Below are 19958 nucleotides of genomic sequence, written 5' to 3' on the forward strand. Positions count from 1 at the left end.
GCTGCTCCTCTCGCAATCTTCTTCCTCTCTTCCCAACTCAAAACCCTCCGCTTTTCGCCTGTTCTCGGTCCGTGAAGCACTTCCTCGAGGCTACCATATTGCATAAACTCGTAAACTAGCAATCTCTCTTCCCCAATCTTACAGTATCCCAAAAGTGGTACAAGGTTTCGGTGTTTAATCTTCCCTAGCGTTTCCATTTCCGCCATAAACTCTCTATCTCCTTGACAACTAAGTCTAATCAGTTTCTTGATTGCCACGGAAGACCCATCTTTGAGCGTCGCCTTGAAAACCTCACCGAATCCACCGTGTCCGATCATACTCGCAGCCGAGAATCCATTCGTAGCTTCGATAAGCTGCGAGAACTTAAGCTTCCTCAACTGTCGCTGAAACGTCGCTACGTTAATACTCAACGGCTCTTTCTCCTTCTCAATCTTCCACGTTGTGGCGGAATTAACCGCCTGCAAACTGTGAAGCATCTTCGCATCTTCCGCGTCTCTCTTCCTCGCACGAACCGCTATCGCCCAAACGATCAAAATACAAACAGACGCAGCGGAGATCAACACTCCCAAAACAATGCTATTCGCCCAAGAAGCTGCCCTGCTTCCGTGTTTAACACGTTTCCCTTCCTCTGTTCCCGGTGGAAGCTGATTGTTTCCGTTCTTACATTCCGGTAACGGAACACCACAAAGTCCAGGATTATCCGCGTACTGGCTCGCAGGAAGCGTGCTAAGCTGACCTCTCTGAGGAATCGGACCGGTTAACTCGTTATTGGACAGATCAATCTGCACCAAGAAAGACAAATTCGAGAAAGACTCAGGGATTTGACCCTGCAACCGGTTATCCGAAGCATCGAACACACCGAGGTTCTTGAGCTGACCAATCGTAAAAGGAATCTCGCCGGAGAGTTGATTATGAGAAAGCTCAAGAACTTGAAGAGCGATCATCTCTCCAATCTCATCTGGGATCTTGCCTCGAAGCTGGTTGTAAGAAAGATCAAGATACTCAATGGTTTGATACCTTGTGAAAAGACTCAGAATCGGACCTGAATACATTCTTGTGAAGTCACAGCTCTTAAGAGATGGTATCTGAAGAAGCCTCTCTGGTCTTATCCCTGAGAACTCAACCAAACCTCCCACACCTTTACATGAGTTCCCAACGTTTCTTACAAAAGCCATTGTGTTCCCTGAGAGTAAACCGGAAAGAGCTTTTGAACCGGGTTGACGACCTAACCGGGGTGGGATTTCTCCGGTTAAGTGGTTTGTATTGAGATCAAGCCAAACCAGAGTTGTGCATTTCCCTAGCTCCGCTGGGATCTCTCCGGTGAAGTTGTTGTTTCCGAGCTGAAGAACGGCTAACCGGGAAAGGATTCCGAAATCATTTGGGACTTCTCCGGTTAACCTGTTGCTTGTGAATGAGACCCACTCGATGTTACTGCAGTTGAAAAACTCCGGTGGGATTTCCCCGGTGAGTTGGTTGTTGTTGAGGATCAAATCTTTAAGGTTTTGTAGTTTTCCGATCGCCGGCGGGATTTTGCCGGCGAGATTGTTGTACCAGGCGATGAACTGCTCGAGTTTCTGGAGGTTTCCGATCTCCGGTGGGATTGTACCGTTGAGATAGTTGAGACTGAGATCAATCGTTCGAAGCTCCGAGCATTGAGATATCGCCGGAGGAATCTCTCCGGTGACGAGATTATCAGGGAGTCTTAGCTCTTCTAATGAAGCTGCTCCGGGACATAAATCCGGCGGAATCACGCCGGCGAATCGATTCGAGCTGAAGTCAGCGATTCTCAAGCTTTTGCAAGAAGATATCGAAGTCGGAAACTCACCGGAGATTAAGTTGTTGCTGAGAAGTAAGATCTGAAGAGAGCCGAAGCTTCGGAGGATAGTGTTCGGAAACGGACCGGAGATGTTGTTGTTGGAAAGGTCAAGACTTTGTAGCCAAGAACATGAGGACAACGACTCAGGGATCACACCGGTGACGTTGTTGTTACAGAGACGGAGGTTTTGTAATGTCCGGCAAGTGTCTCCGATCTCTGGCGGGATCCAACCGGTGAGTTTGTTATAAGAAAGATCCAAACTTTGTAAGAGTTTTAACTCACCGAATGATTTTGGAATCTGCCCATCAAAGTTGTTGTAAGAAAGGTTCAAGCTTTTGAGGCCGGTGCAGTTGATGAGTGAGTCAGGGATATAGCCGGAGATACTGTTACCGGAGAAATCGAGATAGGATAAGGAGACGCAAGAAGAGAGAGGAATGGTTAAACCGGAGATTGAACCGGTTATGTTGTTGTAAGAAAGATCAAGGGTTTGAAGTTTCTTGCCGTCTAAGAAAACATCATTAGGTAACTTTCCAGTGAAGTTATTGTAAGAGAGAGTGATGGAGATAAGATTTGAATATTTGGGGAAGAAGTTTTCAGGGAGGATTCCGATTAAACCGGAGGAAGAGAGTTCGAGGTGAGTTAAGGTTAAGGGAAGAAGAAGAAGAGAGGTTGAGTTTAAAACGAAAAAGTTCTCGGAGAGTTTAAGAACAGAGAGAGAATCAAGAGAGGTGAAGGCATTGAAAGAGACGGTTCCGGAGAGACCACTACCGGAGAGGTTAATCTCGGAGACTCTTCCACCGAGACAAGTGACGCCGGAGAATTGACAAGGTGATTTACGAGGTGTCCAGTTTGAGAGGATGCTGTTTGGATCATCTTGGATCATTGTTTTGAAAGAGAGGAGAGACAATGAGTCGGTTTTGAGTGAAGATGAAGATGATAGAGAGAAATGAGTAAGGAGGAAGATGAAGGAGATATGGATCCGAGTCCGGATCCGAACCCGGATTGGTGAAGTAGTCATTGGAGGGAGGAGGTATTTGGAGTTTGAATGGAGAAGGAGAGAAGAGAAGTAAGTTGAAACATTTAGATGATAAAGAGAGTTTTTTTTCTCCTTTGAGGCGATGCTAAAGCAGAGGAAGGAGATGGAAAAGGGCTTTTCGTGAAGAAAAGAAAAAGCAGCTTTTGTTTTTATTTTATTTTTAGTATTGATGCTTGTCAGTTTATTATATCAATTGTGAGAGTGAGAGACTAAACATCTTTGTCAAGTTAGCTAAATATTGCAATTTCATAAATGCTTTAAAAACAAATCTATATTAGTATCAGTTTAAGTATATACATAGTTTGTTATACATTGATAAAACTAATGAAGATGATAATATTATAAATTTACCCTATAATCACATCAAGTTTGAATTTTTGGGAGATTTTTTTTTGGAAAATAACCTTTTACAAAAGAATTGCAATCGTTTGGAAAATGAAGTTTGGGAGAAATCATTACAAACCGAATGAAGTACTAAATTTTCATATGGTGAGGTGTGTGGTCAAAGTAATTGGGACCCAATTTAGTCATGATATGCATCGCATATGAAATGGTATTTTGTAAAACTTTGGTTGATCCAATGTTCACGGTCGATGCAGAGAGGCGTGGGGGAATGAACAGAAATGTGACTTTACAATTTACAATAACAAACTTTATGGTGTAACCATTATGTTGCTCACTTCTTTCTACATTTTTATGTGATTTTAATTAGTTTATAGTATCATATTGAATGCCATAGATAAGCCTTTATATCATGTTCCAAGTCACACACTCCATCCTTTTTATCATTACGCTTGCCCTCTCCCACCAAGTTTACGAGTAGATTTCTATCAAGTAAGCAAAAGAAAGCAAACGATTAGCTTCGATTACTTCATCCAACAGAAAGAAAAGGCTATGTTGCTAAGTTCATTGATAATTAGTCATATACACATTAAAAATAAAGTCATATTTCTAAGTGGTTCAATTGGTGATACTCTAGCTACCATTCAATTACACAAGAGACTATTTCTTTAAGATCAATAGTTTCTAGTAAGAAATAATTATTCTTAGAACAACTAATATAGTGCAAACCTTATCATCACCTATAAATATAATAGTGTGATTGTGTGTTATATTTCACACTATTGGCGACTATCGAGTATATAGTTTATTGATTCTATTTAATAAAAATATATTAACAAAAAGGACCAAATAGTGGAGAGTAATAGTGAAAAGGCCCACAAAAGAAACAACATCAATTAGCTCGTGGTTTAGTGGCATGAGAGGTTATGATTCCTTTGCCCCCAATATTTGTTTAAACACTTCTTTATTAAATTCTTCTTTTCACTACCACTAATTCTTATATATCTCTTTTTTATATACGAATTTTGTTCTCTTGAACGTCAGTTTATTTTGACCACTCTTGCTAACAAAATAGTAAGAAACTCAGACTAAATTCCAATTTAGTATGAGTAGTGAGTGCATCTGTACATATATTAATATATATTACTACAAAGATTTGACTTGTCCCCAGAAAGAATCAACTATTGTTTTTACTTATAAACAATTACTACATGTAATACATTTTGGGGTTACCATAAGTTTAAGAGATCTTAAGTGGAAGATTTTGCCTTTTTTAAAGGGAAACACTCCAAGATAGGGATAGTAAATTATTATTATTTTTAAAAAAACTATATATATATTTTTTTTTGTGATTTTGTATTTAAAACTTCATGATGCATAAATAAAGGTGATCAAAATTTGAGCAAATCGATCTAACCAAATAGTATCCCAATGCCAAGTGACAACATGAAGTCTCAAAATACATAATCACAAGAAACAATTTTTTAAAGATTATTTGGTGGATCGTTTGAAAGCTCCTAGTGATACCGATATTCAAAGATCTAAAAACGCAAATTACCATATATTTTAAAGAATGCAGAAAACAGAGGTTTTAGGGTTCTGCTTATGTAGGTGTTGCAACTCAAAATTTATTTTCCAAAGCTTTATTTTATTAAAGTTTTATTGTTAAAAGAAGACATTATTCGTGTACATCTATATTCATATTCATATATATATATATATACAGACATATATATGTCTGTGTTAATAATTTTTTTAATACACACACGACCACAAGTACTAATTACTCCTTTAAAAACATCATGTATTGCCTATATTAGTCTATATATTAACAGATGCATTTACACGTCAACCTATGATAAAATGCACTATGGTATATTAATTGTTTTTTAAAAATCATTAAATATAAACATGCTATCGACTTGGTGGTATACAAATCATTAGCGTATATTGTATAATTTTAAATCATGGTAGCGTCGCACATCCTTTGAGATCTGATAACAAATGCAATAATAAAAGTTAGATACTGTGATAGCCAATAGGGTTGGTGGTTCTCACCTAACCTTCTTACTTAGGCATGAAATTAACGTTAGAACTTCCCAATGTGTAGAGATATATACTTTGAAAGAAAATAGTACTATATTGGACTTAATTTTGACCATATGCTGCTGTTGTGTTCCTTAATTCTTTGTGTAGTGAATATATATGACCATTTTACGCTCAATGTATCGAACGTTTCAGCCCGGATTAAGTTGAGAATGAGGTTTTGAGAATTTAACCAAAGCAACTCAGATTTACTTGCAGTTAATTTAAAATAAAATGTAGGGAAGAAACGTCTTTTTTTGTTCTTTTTCTTTTAACTGGAATGTGTAAAAGTCAATGGTCAACCAAGCATGACTTGAAGTTCAAATGATTAAAAAAAAACTATTTAAAGGATGATTGTTGTTTTTAATCATAGGTTCAGGTCGATAATAATTGGATAATATCTTTGAGAATGGAGACATAATGATAATTTATATGATGTGCACTTATGTCAAAAATCAAAGAAAATGATGTATACCTTGTACATATGGGTTCAAATCTAATTACTCGAATATATTCAGCACCATCAATTACAGTTAAAAAACAACTAAATCTATATAAATAAAAGGCAAAGATGTGCCCGCACTAGGCTCTACCTTGTGCATTAGATAATTCAATGATGTAATTAAGACAGTTTTTTTCGATTTTAGGGTTTAGACTAGTTTTTTCAATTTTGATTAGTGTTGTTTGTTTATTCTCAATTTAAAGTGTAGATTCATATCACTTATGTAAAATTAAAAGAGGAGAAAAGAAAACACATGCAAATAATAGAGATAATATGCATGTGATGATGTGAGAAGATATATTGAAATATAGTATTAGTTAATTTGTAAACAAATTTAAGTTTATAAAACGTTAAAAAGTTCTATGACGGGAGGCTTGAGAGAGGAGTACATGTGTCAAAATGAATTTAAAATTTTGATCCTAATGAGTTGATGATTTAAATATGTTGATGATTAAAGAGTTCATAAGTCAAATGAATTTGTTTATAGTGGGTTTATGAGTTAACCACTAACCCATCAATTTTTTCATTATCAACCTAATAATATCAATATCATCATCATACTATCATCATCATCATTCTATCATCATCATATCAACATCATCATACTATCATCATCATCATCATAATACCAACATCATCATACTATCATCATCATCATCCTACCATCATCATATCAACATCATCATACTATCATCATACCATCATCATATCAACATCATCATACTATCATCATCATCGTGTAAATATCATATTAATACTACATATATATTATTCCTATATTATGAACATCAAGATGTATAGTTTTATTTTCAATTCTACTTGTCATCATTAAGATATGTCACATATTTCCATTTTGCTTTTATTTTTTATTCATTTTAAGATAAATAATTCACATGAAATTATTATGTAACTATTTTTCAATTTCTATTCACTTATTTATACTTTTCTAATTATATATCATTTATCAGTATATAGTTAATTAACATATAATTTATTAATTTATTAAAACCAAATTACTGTGAATTGTAAATATATATAAGTTCACAAAAAAATCCAGGAAAGCTTACTTTTAGTACAAATGTAGCTGCAAGTGAACAATAGCTAGACTAAAACAACGAGTTAGTTCTTCTACTATTGTTACTTCTAAGAACTGTAAAAACTGCAGAAGCAGGAAGATGGTTTTGGCTTCATGTGCGATACTGAGATCCAGAAACAAGTCCATTTCCTTGAGAGGACTTTCAAATATCCTCAGATTCTGATCCCTGTCCTATACCCACGCAAAAAAAAAAACTCAACACATTCTCGTTTCTAACAACAAATCCTAAACTATGAGAGCAAACAAATAACATCCATCACTTCTAGTTCTCTACCAATGATTTATAATGAGACTCATCAGCCAGAAAACACAACCACACATGACCAACATGCACATGGTATTTGGGATGAATAACGTCTATAGATATCACGTGTATTTCTACACGAAGCAATTCTGCCGCAACGTCTAATGTAAAATGATCTCCTCATTCTTTATCCATTGACATCTTGTTCACATATTTGTTGTAAACATCATCCTGCAACAAGAAATATACTGAATTAAAAATGTTGTCTTTCAAAACTGAATCAATATAATTTCATAATAAATGTAACTAACCTCTCCAACTATCTCATCTAGATATGCAAAACCCTCGTACTTGTCTCTGTTATTTGCAAGCTGCAACAAGGCAGATACTGAATTAAAAATGTTGTATCTCAAATATAATTTTATATAATAAAGAAGAGTTCATTCGAAAATTTTATTCCAGAAGTAGTCTGTAAAAAAATACAACTTGAATCAAAGTATTATAAGATGTTCAATTTTTTTTCTACTTTTTAATCATAATTTCCAATAATAATTTTCTATTTTGTTTCTTCACTTTCATAGAAAATAATTCACATAATATGATTATTAATTTATTTTATAATTTCATTTCAATTATAATAAACTAAAGTATATTTTAATTTAGAGTTATTCTAAAACTTTCTTCTAGAACTTACACATTTCATCTAAAGAGTTAACATCTGTAAAAAAAAACAACTTGAATCAAAGTAATATATTACAAGATGTTCAATTTTTCTTCTACTTTTAACCATAAATTCCAATATTAATTTTCTGTTTTATTTCTTCACTTTAATAGAAATAATTCACATAATATGATTATTAATTTGTTTTGTAATTTCACTCTAATTATAATAAACTAAAATATATTTGAATATATATAATTTATAGAGAAATAGCTGAATACATTTCGTTTTAAGAGAGAACAAAATGTATATTTAGAATTACAATTTGATTAGCTTGAAGTTTCTGTCATATATATATATTTATAGTAATTTCAAAATTTTATATTCAAACCAAAAATTCAGTTCATTAGTCATAAAAAATTATTTTTATGATTTTTCATATATATTTTATGAACTTACATATTCTATCAAATATTTTGTAACTCTCATATTTATAATAATATCCATATTTTAAGGCACTAAATTTTAATTAATTGCAAGTATGTATTTGTGTTTATGTTATTTTTTTCACCTCCATAGTATTTATAGCATTCTAATGAATGATTAATGACAATTAAAAATAGAACAAATAATAAAAGATATTAATATTTAATTATAGCATTTTTGTAATTCTTTTATACTTTATGTAAAAGTTCAACATGTGTGTAGCATATGCTATTATGTTTATAAGAAGTTCAACATGTGTGTATGATATATATATGTAAGATATGATATATATATATATATATATATGTGTGATATTTTTGTTTTAAAATATGATGAAATATTTAACTTTTCTATCATCTAATTTGTTTTTTTTTTTTTGGGATATTAGTAGGGGTGTCAAAATAGGTCAAGATGAATGAGCCAACTCAATTTAACTCAACTTATGAACCCTAATAAGTTGATGGTTAATTAAGTTGATGATTAAATGAGTTCATGACTCAAATGAGTTTGATTATAATGGGTTTATGAGTTAACCACTAACCCATCAATTTCTTGATCATCATAATACCAACATCATCATATTATCATCATTATCATCCTACCATCATCATACTATTATCGTCATATCAACATCATCATACTATCATCATCATCGTGTAAATATCATAATAGTACTACATATATATTATTCCTATATTATGAACATCAAGATGTATAGTTTTATTTTCAATTCTACTTGTCATCCTTAAGATATGTCAAATATTTCCCATTTTGCTTTTATTTTTTATTCATTTTAAGATAAATAATTCACATGAAATTATTATGTAAAATTTTTTCAATTTCTATTCACTTATTTATATTTTTTCTAATCATATATCATTTATCAGTATATATTTAATTGACATATAATTTATTAATTTATTAAAACCAAATTATTATGAATTGTAAATATATATAAATTAGGTTATGGTGTCACTTATACTGATATAATTGAATCACTTTCCATATGATTTATAAATATGACTTCATCAATCATCTTGAAAAGCGTCTCTAGTTTTCGATTAATCATCTCAAATAATATTTATTTTCATAATGAATATAAATAATCAAATAAATAATAGAAAAGTTTTCTTGTATTTTTTTGACAGTGGAAAAACTATTGAAGGAACTAAGAAAGCTATAAAACCATAATTGAATGAATTTTTTAATAATTTTTGTATAAGCTTTGAAAGAATCACTTTCCATATGATTTATAAATATGACTTCATCAATCATCTTGAAAAAGCGTCTTTAGTTTTCGATTAATCATCTCAAATAATATTTATTTTCATAATGAATCTAAATAATCAAATAAATAATAGAAAAGTTTTCTTGCATTTTTTTGACAGTGGAAAAACTATTGAAGGAACTAAGAAAGCTATAAAACCATAACTGAAGGAATTTTTTAATAATTTTTGTATAAGGTTTGAAAAATACTTATTTAAAAGAATATCTATGTAATATAAACTATTAAATAATCAATTCATTCAACAAGTTATTAAACTTCTTTAAAAGTATATTATTATATTTTGTTATATTAATTTCAAATTCATGCGACGCATGGGACATTATCTAATCTCATAATAAATGTAACTAACCTCTTTAACAACGTTTTCACTAAATATCTTATGGAGTTTCTCATCACCAAATATCTGGTGAGCTATTGCCATAAACTGGCTTCTGATTTTACGATATAGCCCCATCGTAAAATGTTCATTTTCTTCCAAGCAGCGGATGAGCTAATTAGATACTATATCGATGATTAGCTTGCGAGTAAGACAAAACCTCATAAAGCGATGAGAATAGCAAGCAATAAAGGATACATTGAAAGTTTACAAGCATTGGAAGAAAATGGGCATTTCACGATAGTGTATATCAAATATTATTTCTTTATTAAAATATTAAATATTATTTCTAACCATAGTAAAGTATATGCTATGGATAAGATAAATAAACGATAATCATTTTTTATTTATAACGCTTGCCGGCTTACTCAAATATAGACATTATTTTCAAAATAATTATGCATAGTAAAAATTCCTTTTAAAAACATCTAAATTATATCAAACCATGCTTTATTTATCTTTTTATTGTGTGGATATTAAGATAATATTAGATGTTTCAAAAGAAAATTCTTATTAAAACCAATTGGAAATAAAATTAATATTTGCCTAAGCTAGCAAAAGTTACAAAAATAAAACATGATTGTTTTATTTTATCTTATCCATACTTTATACAAAGTAAGGAAATCATGATTGGATATAATGTTAGATGTTTTTAAAAGAACATCTAGTTAGCAAATTATAATGGAGATACAATTCATATTGGGTTCAACTCTTGCTTAAAGAAATTCGTCTAACGCCTACCAAGAAATTTGAAGATTAAATGAAGATTAATCAGAGAAGTTTTAAAGCAATTTTATTAAAATAATAAATATAGAATATTACTTATATGTAGTTTGGTTCCTGTTAATGGAAAAACACAATATAAAATATAAAACTATAATATTATTTTTGAAATTATAGTAAACACATGAAAACATATTTAAAAAAAATTATGATTTTCAAAATTTGAACATAATTTAATGTAAACCATCACAAACTCTCGATCCAAATGTTTAATAACGAAACAAAAAATCTGTTTTATTCTTGTATTTAAAAATAAATGAATTTTGTCTGGAATAATCGGATTAGACAGAATACTCGGATGACTGATTTTTTTGAAAGATTAATCACTAATTAAGGCAGATAGGGTGGACCTAGCGATTACAAAATAAAAAATAGAGCTATGTGAGAATTTTTTTAAATAGAAGATTCAACTGAAGAGAGTTACAAATACAAAATACTCATCTTCGGAGAGTTACAAACAAAGCAATGTTTTTTTTTTAAAGCTTTTGTAAGGAATAAGAAAAATAAATAGTAATTATGTTTTATTTGTAATGTTTGAATCAAATATGAGTTTTTCCCGATACAATTAACTATATAAAACATCTAATATTTGGAAAAACATAATTTTTTTTAATCAATTAGCAATGATAATTTTTTATAAACATAATCATGCTTTTATTTTTATTTTATTTTCATTTTTTGGACAAACTAAACTTTTTTTATAGCAATTTAATTTATGTATATGTGATGTATATAAAAAAAATATAACCGATAACTATTTTTTATTTATATAACTCACTTAGCTGAATCAATTTTGTAATTTTTGCCATTTTGTAATTTTTTTTATATTTGTGTTCCAACTTAATGGTAAATTGTATTATACGGTGTGATGAACTAGTGATGATGTGAATTAACTAGTACTATATTTTTATATTCGTGTTCCAACTTAGTTGTAAACAAGGTAGTAAACCGTACTACATCACGGGCAAAATATATAATTTAAGTTTGGTTTTACTTTGGATTATTACACGTATATAACCTAGACGAATCTAATTTGGAATGGTAAACACGTCCCTGTCCTGTTTTATCATGTCCCGTTCCAACTCTGATCATCACCTTGCTTAGTGGGTTCACCCATGTCCACTCCCGGCCCATGGGCCCACCTCGCTTAGTGGGCCAACGTCCATTCCTGGCCAGTAGGCCCATCCATATCCGTCGGTCAATTTGCTACGTCCAGAAAGCTTTAAAGATTTGTTTACCATCCCTACAAATCACCACATGATCTTTTCATGTGTTTTGTTCCCACTCGCACAGTTCCGACAATCACTTCCCGGATGGTCATCCATCCTAAAACTACTCCAACTCAAACATGCTTAACTCTAGAGTTCTCTCAGGACCTTTGACGGAAAAGAAAACTGCACTTTAGTGATATAGGTGACTAAATCAATTCTTTTAAATCTCTCCTTAAACTAGAATATCACAATTATGATTGTTCTCTTTTAAATAATTACTTGTTAGGCAATTTTTTAATAGAGATTGAATAAGAAATTTAGACAGGATACCCATATTCTTCTTGAATATTTATTTTTATTTAGTTAGTTTTTATATCCAAAAAAAATTACAATTTTAACAAACTATCTAACTGTTTTTTAAAAATACTAAAATTTTGAAGTTACCCGTTCCAAAGGGGAGAATTATTTCACGAAATATATAAAGTCTCCATTTGAATATTTAATTTATATAGTTAGTGAAAATTATACTTCTCAAAACCTCTCAAAATATTTTGAAAAATATCTAAAATTCCCAAAATATTCATCTTATATTAGTTCTTTATATCCAACACTCAAAATACCCTCTCCTTAATAATTGATTTTGTCTAGATTCCAATGATTTGTAATTTCTTACAAAACTAATGTTTCTTTTGTAAACGACTTTTCAATAAATAGTAACAATTTTCAATGTTTAGGTACAATATAAGTAAAGAATATACCATAAAATAAAACTACAGTATAGAAAGTGTTGTGATTTTTTCTGATTATTTGTCTTATTTTAAATATTTAGACCATGTAATGACAATTATGTATTTTCCAAATTAGTTTCTATACGGTTTTGGTAACCAGTTTTAAAGAATTTATTAGTTATAGCCGATGAAGATGCTCAACATATATGATAAAATTGGTTTTGTTCCTTCTTTTTTTATACATAGATTTAGAATTTTGGTAACTAATTTTGTAACTAATTTTAAGGGATTGTATTACAAACAAGTGATGATGTGAGAAGATTTATTGAAATATAGTACTAATTAATTTGTAAACAAATTTAAGTTTATAAAACGTTAAAAAGTTGTATGACGGGAGGCTCGAGAGAGGAGGGACCAAAGCTGTCGTGAATGGCACGCGTTTCTTCTTTATCCACTTTTTTTTTTTAATCTTTTACTGTGTTCAAATGATTGGTGTGTTGTACTCTGTCTCTGTTTCCTGTTACTCCTTGTCAAAAACATTCAGCTTTTTTTAAAAAACTTTATTACTGAATACAGTAAACACGTGGCGTATATATTACCATGCAAGCGATTTGATTGTGAAAATGATATTTTTACATATATATTTTATGATCAGTTTGTCAAACCATGAGCCATTTTTGTGTTAAGAATTGACAAAGTGTGAAAAGTAACTTTAGATGTTGTGGCCCGTCAAAGCGATATCATTGTTATTACTACCATCGATCCCAAAGATGTTAATATTTTTCGAAAATAGAACCATTTATTATAAATATGAGTTGGAGAAATGATGAATTCGATCAACCCTATAACATAAATAAGCACGCCTTGTCTTTTGTTAGTCTTCTAGCTCTGACATGGTGTCAGATTGTTGTTTAATGGGCTTTAAGGCCTATTACAATTTGGCCCAAATCAACTAACAAAACCGGACACTCAGAGAAAATTTAGCTCTAGTCCTTATCTAATTAGCTATAGTCCTTATCTAATTAGCTTTCCTATCTCTATCTAGATAGATACTATCTCTGCTTGTATAAAATACCAATCTTTATGAATGTAACATCTACAAGATTTTCCAAAAACTTTTTGAAACAATGAAGAAGTTACAAAGCCATAAGTCATGGAATCTAGTCGCAGGCATCGTCTTTCCGGTCATCACTTTGATCCTCTCGGCTCCTCTCGTCCGCCACGCTTTGTATCACTTCATCATGCGTTACGACCACTGGCCAAGTACGCCACGTGTTGAGACACTCTTCAGCGTCTCTCTCCTCGCCGTGTTCCTTCTCGGCAACGCCGCTATGTTTCTTCGACCACGACGGCTCGGCTACTTCTTAGTTGTTGTCTTCTTCATCGGCTTTGCTTACGCCGGTGTGTACGAGATGCAAAGCCGGTGGTTTCCTCCGACACCAATGTGTCTCAAGGGCGAATATAATGATGGTGGACAACGTAAATCAGAACGATACCAAGTGGTTAAGATAGAACAAAGTCAAGGACGCTTGCCAAGAGTTCATTTACGGTTCGTTGACAGCTCTTACTTACCACGGTACGATAGGAGGGTGGTACGTCCCATTAAGGTACTTTGCGAAATCATTTAATCCTTTTTTAAAAATAATATTAATTACTTGAATATATATCCAATCTTGTATAGGTATCAGTTTGTTATAACTTTGATGAGATTAATATATGCCTTTGACTTAAAAAAAAAAATGTTTATAATTTGCTGTTGTTGATGATGATGTTGTTTAGGATGGATGCTGCATGCGGCCAGGGAATGCGAACTAGAGACGGTCAATGCAACATTGTACATTACAAGAAATCGGGAAGGACCACCGTTGGAAACGGCACTGATCTACGGTCGTTACGGTGGCACTGCAGACATAAAGGATTATTACGATATGTGGAGGCACGAGTTGAGTGTGTTGTTCTATGATTGTATGACATGTAAGGTCACGATCATTAAGTCTCCACGGCTGCGCAAATGGTGGCACCTCGGTGTTTTCTTTTCTTCCCTCACCACTTTGTTTGATTAGATCACAATTCATCATAATTCTCGGAAGATTTTGTTGATCGAATAGATTAGCTTTTTGATTCATGAGCAGTATCTTAATCGAGTATTTTCGTCTATAGAATATAATATAATATAAAAGAAAAGGATACAAAGTAATTAATTAATTACCAAAAAAAAGAAGATAACAACTCCCTAAAGTAGTAGAGAAGAGAGAATGACTCAGCTAAACAACATCGCAGTTTTGTCCAAGTCCGTATCACAGATAACAAAACACCACATAATATTGTATATATAGAAGAACTTAAAAGCACTTTACGTAAATTACCCTAAGAAAATCAGACCATAAAAGCCATTTTGGTATTCGGTGTCTGGCTTTGAAGAAGCCTTCTTCTTTATCTACCAGGTGGACGGGTTTATCATCTTCTTTGTTCTACCAAAAATCGTAAGGGAAGGTGACTGACTAGCCAGCAACAGTTTTACTCGCATTTAATCGACCTGTAAATGTGGCGGACAAAGAGGAGAGAAGATCGGAATCCAACGGCTCCAAGCATGAGGAAGAAACCGTAACAAATGCAAGCCATGTAGCCGAAGAAGTATGAGGTTTGCATGAAACCGGACATGTCTGATCTTGCGTAGTAATAGTATAAGCAGTATGCGTAGATGAACACACCAGTCGATCCACCGCATAGGAATGATCTGCAATCGTATTATAACAATGTAGCTTTATCATCACCAATTCAATTTCTAATACGAATTTAAAATCTATGGAAGTATTAATAGATGTGCCTAATCAGGTTTAACTGTTTCAAATTCGAACCCGACCTAAGAAACCAATCTGAAACAAACCAAACCGATTTGGTAACTGAACGGAATATAATGGAAAAAAAACTGATTCTGAACCCAAACCCAAAACATAGCAAACCTAAGAAAATTGTATTCCATATATCAAAAACTACAATGAAAACCAGATTGGGTTGAAAAAATTACCTCCACCACCATTCGTGATCTTCAGCAGCGAGTTGGAAGTAAGTGAGGGCAACTGTAATAAAAGCAGTGACGATCAACAGGATGATGAAGACGATGAAGAGGATGCTGTAAATGGTGTAGATACGATGGCCCCAGACACTGGCAAAAATGTAATAGAGCTCGATGTAGATAGCACTGAAAGGAAGAAAACCAGCCATGGCCATCTGGGGTACAGCACTCCTGTACCATGGGAGTGGCGGGATCTCCCGAGGATACTTAGTGGTACGGCATGGAGCTTGGAACTCCGCTTTGCTGTTTTTACCGGCAATACCACCCAACACAAGCAAAGGCGAAGTGACTAGTGTCCATATGAGGACGATCACTACAATGGTTCCAAAGGGAAGAGCGGCGGTCGCATTGTAGGCGATTGCCACAGTGTTTAGGAAGCAGAAGGAGAGGAATAGTGGGCCACAGAAGAGACCTCCAGTGAGCAGTAAATTTCTCACCTGAGAAAAAAGAAAAGTTTTATTACTTTCTGTTAAAAGAGTTATTTATGTAACGGGTTTAGGATTTTACATACCCAGTTCTTTCCTTCAAGTTGACAGTAGAAAGAGGAGGCAGTGTATCCGGCAATCCCAGATGTGAGAGCATAGATAACGACCAAAGCAGTGAAAAGTGCTCCGCGATTGTATGGATAGAACACTCCAACAAGTGAAAGCATGAAAATGAAGATGGTGCTGATGACACACATACGAGGGGTATTATTGTTACTAATGGCAAAGAAGAAATTAATATTATGTGAAGGAAGCTGAAAACAAGACTTACAGAGTGAACAATTGAGTACCGCTACCGAGAGATGCAGCAAAGAGAGATTTGTGTTTTGGGAACCGGAACACATCCCCATGAATGTATTTCCATCCAGTCTCCTCTTGATCATCAGCAGCTTCCTCATCTTGGGCATACCTTTGAAAGTTGGGGAAAAGGTTAATTTCAGAAAAAAAAAAAAAAAAAACGTGCATTGTTGAAGAGAAAGCAAGTCAGGATTCAAAAGCCAAAACTTACTTCATGAAATCATTCTTAAGGACCCGCATCAAGATAGTTGCAAGGAAACCAGTCAAAAGGAGGACAGTGACGCACGAGTTAATAATAGAGAACCAGTGGATTTCCAAGTGATGAGGAAGAGAAGAAGACATGGCATACTTGTCCATTCTTTTCTCAAAAGGAGTCTCGGTTTCTTTCCACTTCACAGTGTACATAAACTCAGCATCGACTTCCTTATCCTCAGTGAGATCCACAAGCGAGTGAGGATCCATTCTAGCATTGATTTCAATCACTCTGTCCTTGTTGTACAAAATCTCAAACTGAATGTGCTTGTAGAGGAAATATTTGAACTCGCTAGGATCAGATTTGCTCTCTTTGTCAACTTTACCAATGAATCCCCAGATAGGCAAATCATCATAATACATCTGAAAGTAATAATCTTTCTCAACAGCCCTTCGAAACTGTTCCACTTCTTTTCTGCTAAGCTTCTTTCTGCAGTAAACCTCAGAGTCTTTCTCATCTCTGAAGTTAAGCTTGTATGGAGCACTAACAAGCCTATCCCCATTCAAAACCTCACCAAGAGCTTCCTTCTTATCTTTCACACCCTCTGCACAAAACCAAAACCAATGCATATGACCAAAAATACACAAATCTGAAACAACATTGAGCTTATTTCTCATTCCATCACACTCCAATTTTATCACTTAACATAAGAAATTTCACAACAACGGCACAAATTGAGTACCTGGAATACAGAAGGGCAGATCGAAATACCGATACGTCTCACTGCGACAAAATCATCAAACATATGAAGATGAAATCGAAGATCTATAGTAACATTTTCATGAGATCAGATTACACATTCTAGAGGATGATGATGAATCGAAAATTTTCGATGTCACAATACAAATTCGATATAATCGGAGCTTTCACTGAGAAATCAAACACTAGTCCAAAGAGAATCTCAGATCTAAACCTAAGATCTGAACAAAACCTACCGACACGCACAGTAGAATAGATTATTTTACCTGGGATTGTGAAACGGGCCGACCTTGTTGGCGTAGAGAGGAACGGAGTCGCTGTCTTTGTAACGGTGGTCAGAGGCATCGGATCTGACATAACCGGCGCCGGAGAAGATGAGAGCTCCGATGAAGAGGAGCAGCGTCGTCGATAATGTCATGATGGGCGAATTGGGAAGAAATAAAATCGTGAGATCTGAGTTTTGCTTTATATTTTGTGAGCAACGCTTACGGCAAATGAAATGACGATAATGTTTTTATATTTTTGTCTCTATCTTTTTTTTTTCTTTTTGTATTTAATAACCCAATTTTTTCCTACAAAATAACTTTATGCATAAAAAAAAAATTCAGTATATTCGATAAAAAAAAGCATTATGTAAAGAAAATAAAACTCCAATTTTTTTGCAACATTTTATACATATGAAATTTTGATAGTTTTTAATATACTAATTATTTTTCTTTTTACTAATTAATTATGTGTCGACTTTTTTTTTGCTGTGCTTATACATTTAATGAAAAATATTGTTATAGATGTTCTACGAAAGGAACTTGTGAATTGTGAATGGTAGATGAAAAGGTTGTGCAATAACCTGAAGCAATTAAACTTTATATGCTCGATTGTTATATTAATCTTGCTGTTCACGATGTGAATCTGTTGTTAATTCTATCATGGAGCGGTTTACAAAGAGCCTTGTTATTTTCTGTCCCTATCAAATTCTTACTAGCAAAGAGCCTTGAGTCACACCAAATCTTGTAGAAAGCTGACTGTCCCTATCAAATTCTTCCCCACTAAACCCTGAACCTTGCTTGAATTCCTCCAGAATCCCCTAATAGAAGACTTTGATCCGTAAAAGCAAAGCACCAACACATCATCAGCAAAGCTAAGATGTTGTTATTAAGGACTAAGGAGCCAAGCATCTGGGATGAAACTGATGTCATATAAAAATTACAACACTCCATTTATAGGTTTTCTAATTATATTTTTCGTCTCTGAAAAACTTAAAAGGATAGATAAGTGAGGTGATAGATAACTAACTGGCTTTTACAATTCAATATGAGACATAAGGCCCAAACTACAAGAAAGTCCCATGATAGGAAACAATCACGTCGTTTTATTATTTTGGGACCTTAGTTACGTTGTCGGACCAATGCACACCTATGTCGCGTATCAAGTGTTGTTGTTGTTGTTATGATTTTCTTTTTTGGAATATATTTATCAAAAAGTCATATATATATAGGTGTGTTGGATCATTTTTGTAGGAATATTGGCATATTGCTATGCTTTGTGGCTTGTAATATATTTTGTTCGAATATTGCTAATGCTATGGTTCTTTTGTTGGAATATTGCTATATACAGTTTGTGGTTATGGTTAAGATATTTCATTCGTTACGTGGAAAAGATATGATCACAACTAATATGGATGACAACAACTTTATTTTTTGGATAAATTTTGTATATATGTGAATTTTCATTACATGAAAAGGTTTTATAGCAGCTGTACAATATTCTTTTACACAAAAGATCCAACATTCCTTGACCAAAAAAAAAAAAAAAACAAAACAAAAGGAAAAATCCAACATTAATGACTCTAGCTAGTCATACTTTAGCCAAACTCCCAAAAGGTTTTTGAATGTTATGAGTTTTCTCTTTGCAAAAATTGCATCGTGAATCTGTTTTGTCTGTGTAAAGCCTTGATTAAGATGTGAGTTTCTATGGAAATGTTGTTGTGATACCGATGGTCTCTCTCAATCTAAATGGCATATATATCGTTGGCTGGTGAGTCTACGCCGGTACAAAATCATTTGATGTTGTTGGTTAGCAAGTGTAGTCACAACACGTTACATAGTCGATTGTGAATTGCTTTCGAACCTATATGGAGAATGAATTCTTCGAACCTAGTCTATAAAGTTTTTCATAGATAATTTGTGGATTGCTCCGGACGGACCTAATATACTTAACTACTTACATATTTCATTTTTTAAACTTGAATCCTTTAAATTGTTCTTCTTTTCTATTTGAGCGTCCAAAGACAATAAGACTAAACAATGTTTTCATTTCATGCATCGGTCAAACTTGTCTCCACAAACCCTGTTTTTCAACATTGACAAGCGAACGTACTATGAGAATTTTAAATTGGCACAAACTTATCTTCTTACATTTTTCTGTAGTATTTTATCTAAAAGCAAAAAACGCTGAGCTCATAATTAATATTGCGTTATCTGAACGACGTTTGCAA

The 19958-nt window shown here is 33.1% G+C and overlaps 2 protein-coding genes and 1 pseudogene across 5 annotated transcripts in view; 1 reads left to right on the forward strand and 2 right to left on the reverse strand.

Annotated features, from left to right (window-relative positions):
- Positions 1-3002, reverse strand: part of LOC104789963 (serine/threonine-protein kinase BRI1-like 2) — an 8575-nt gene extending 5573 nt beyond the window's left edge. The window contains exons 1-2 of one of the 4 annotated variants that reach the window (XM_010515648.2): positions 2099-3002; positions 1125-2032 (exon numbers count right to left, since the gene is read on the reverse strand). In XM_010515648.2, coding sequence (XP_010513950.1) covers positions 1125-2032; positions 2099-2834 — 1644 coding nt within the window. In that variant the 5' untranslated portion in view covers positions 2835-3002. The other 3 variants (XM_010515646.2, XM_010515647.2, XM_019246585.1) reach the window with 3 other exon arrangements.
- On the forward strand, positions 13687-15021 carry LOC104789966 (annotated as a pseudogene).
- Positions 14844-17952, reverse strand: LOC104789965 (transmembrane 9 superfamily member 3). Its single transcript, XM_010515649.2, has 7 exons — positions 17731-17952; positions 17448-17488; positions 16724-17309; positions 16487-16624; positions 16242-16398; positions 15683-16167; positions 14844-15391 (listed from the first exon to the last, which is right to left on the reverse strand). The coding sequence occupies exons 1-7, from the start codon at positions 17880-17882 to the stop codon at positions 15172-15174; spliced, it is 1779 nt and encodes a 592-aa protein (XP_010513951.1). The 5' UTR covers positions 17883-17952; the 3' UTR covers positions 14844-15171.

The sequence above is a fragment of the Camelina sativa genome, chromosome 6 (genome assembly GCF_000633955.1).
Source record: "Camelina sativa cultivar DH55 chromosome 6, Cs, whole genome shotgun sequence".
In the NCBI taxonomy this organism is placed as follows: domain Eukaryota; kingdom Viridiplantae; phylum Streptophyta; class Magnoliopsida; order Brassicales; family Brassicaceae; genus Camelina; species Camelina sativa.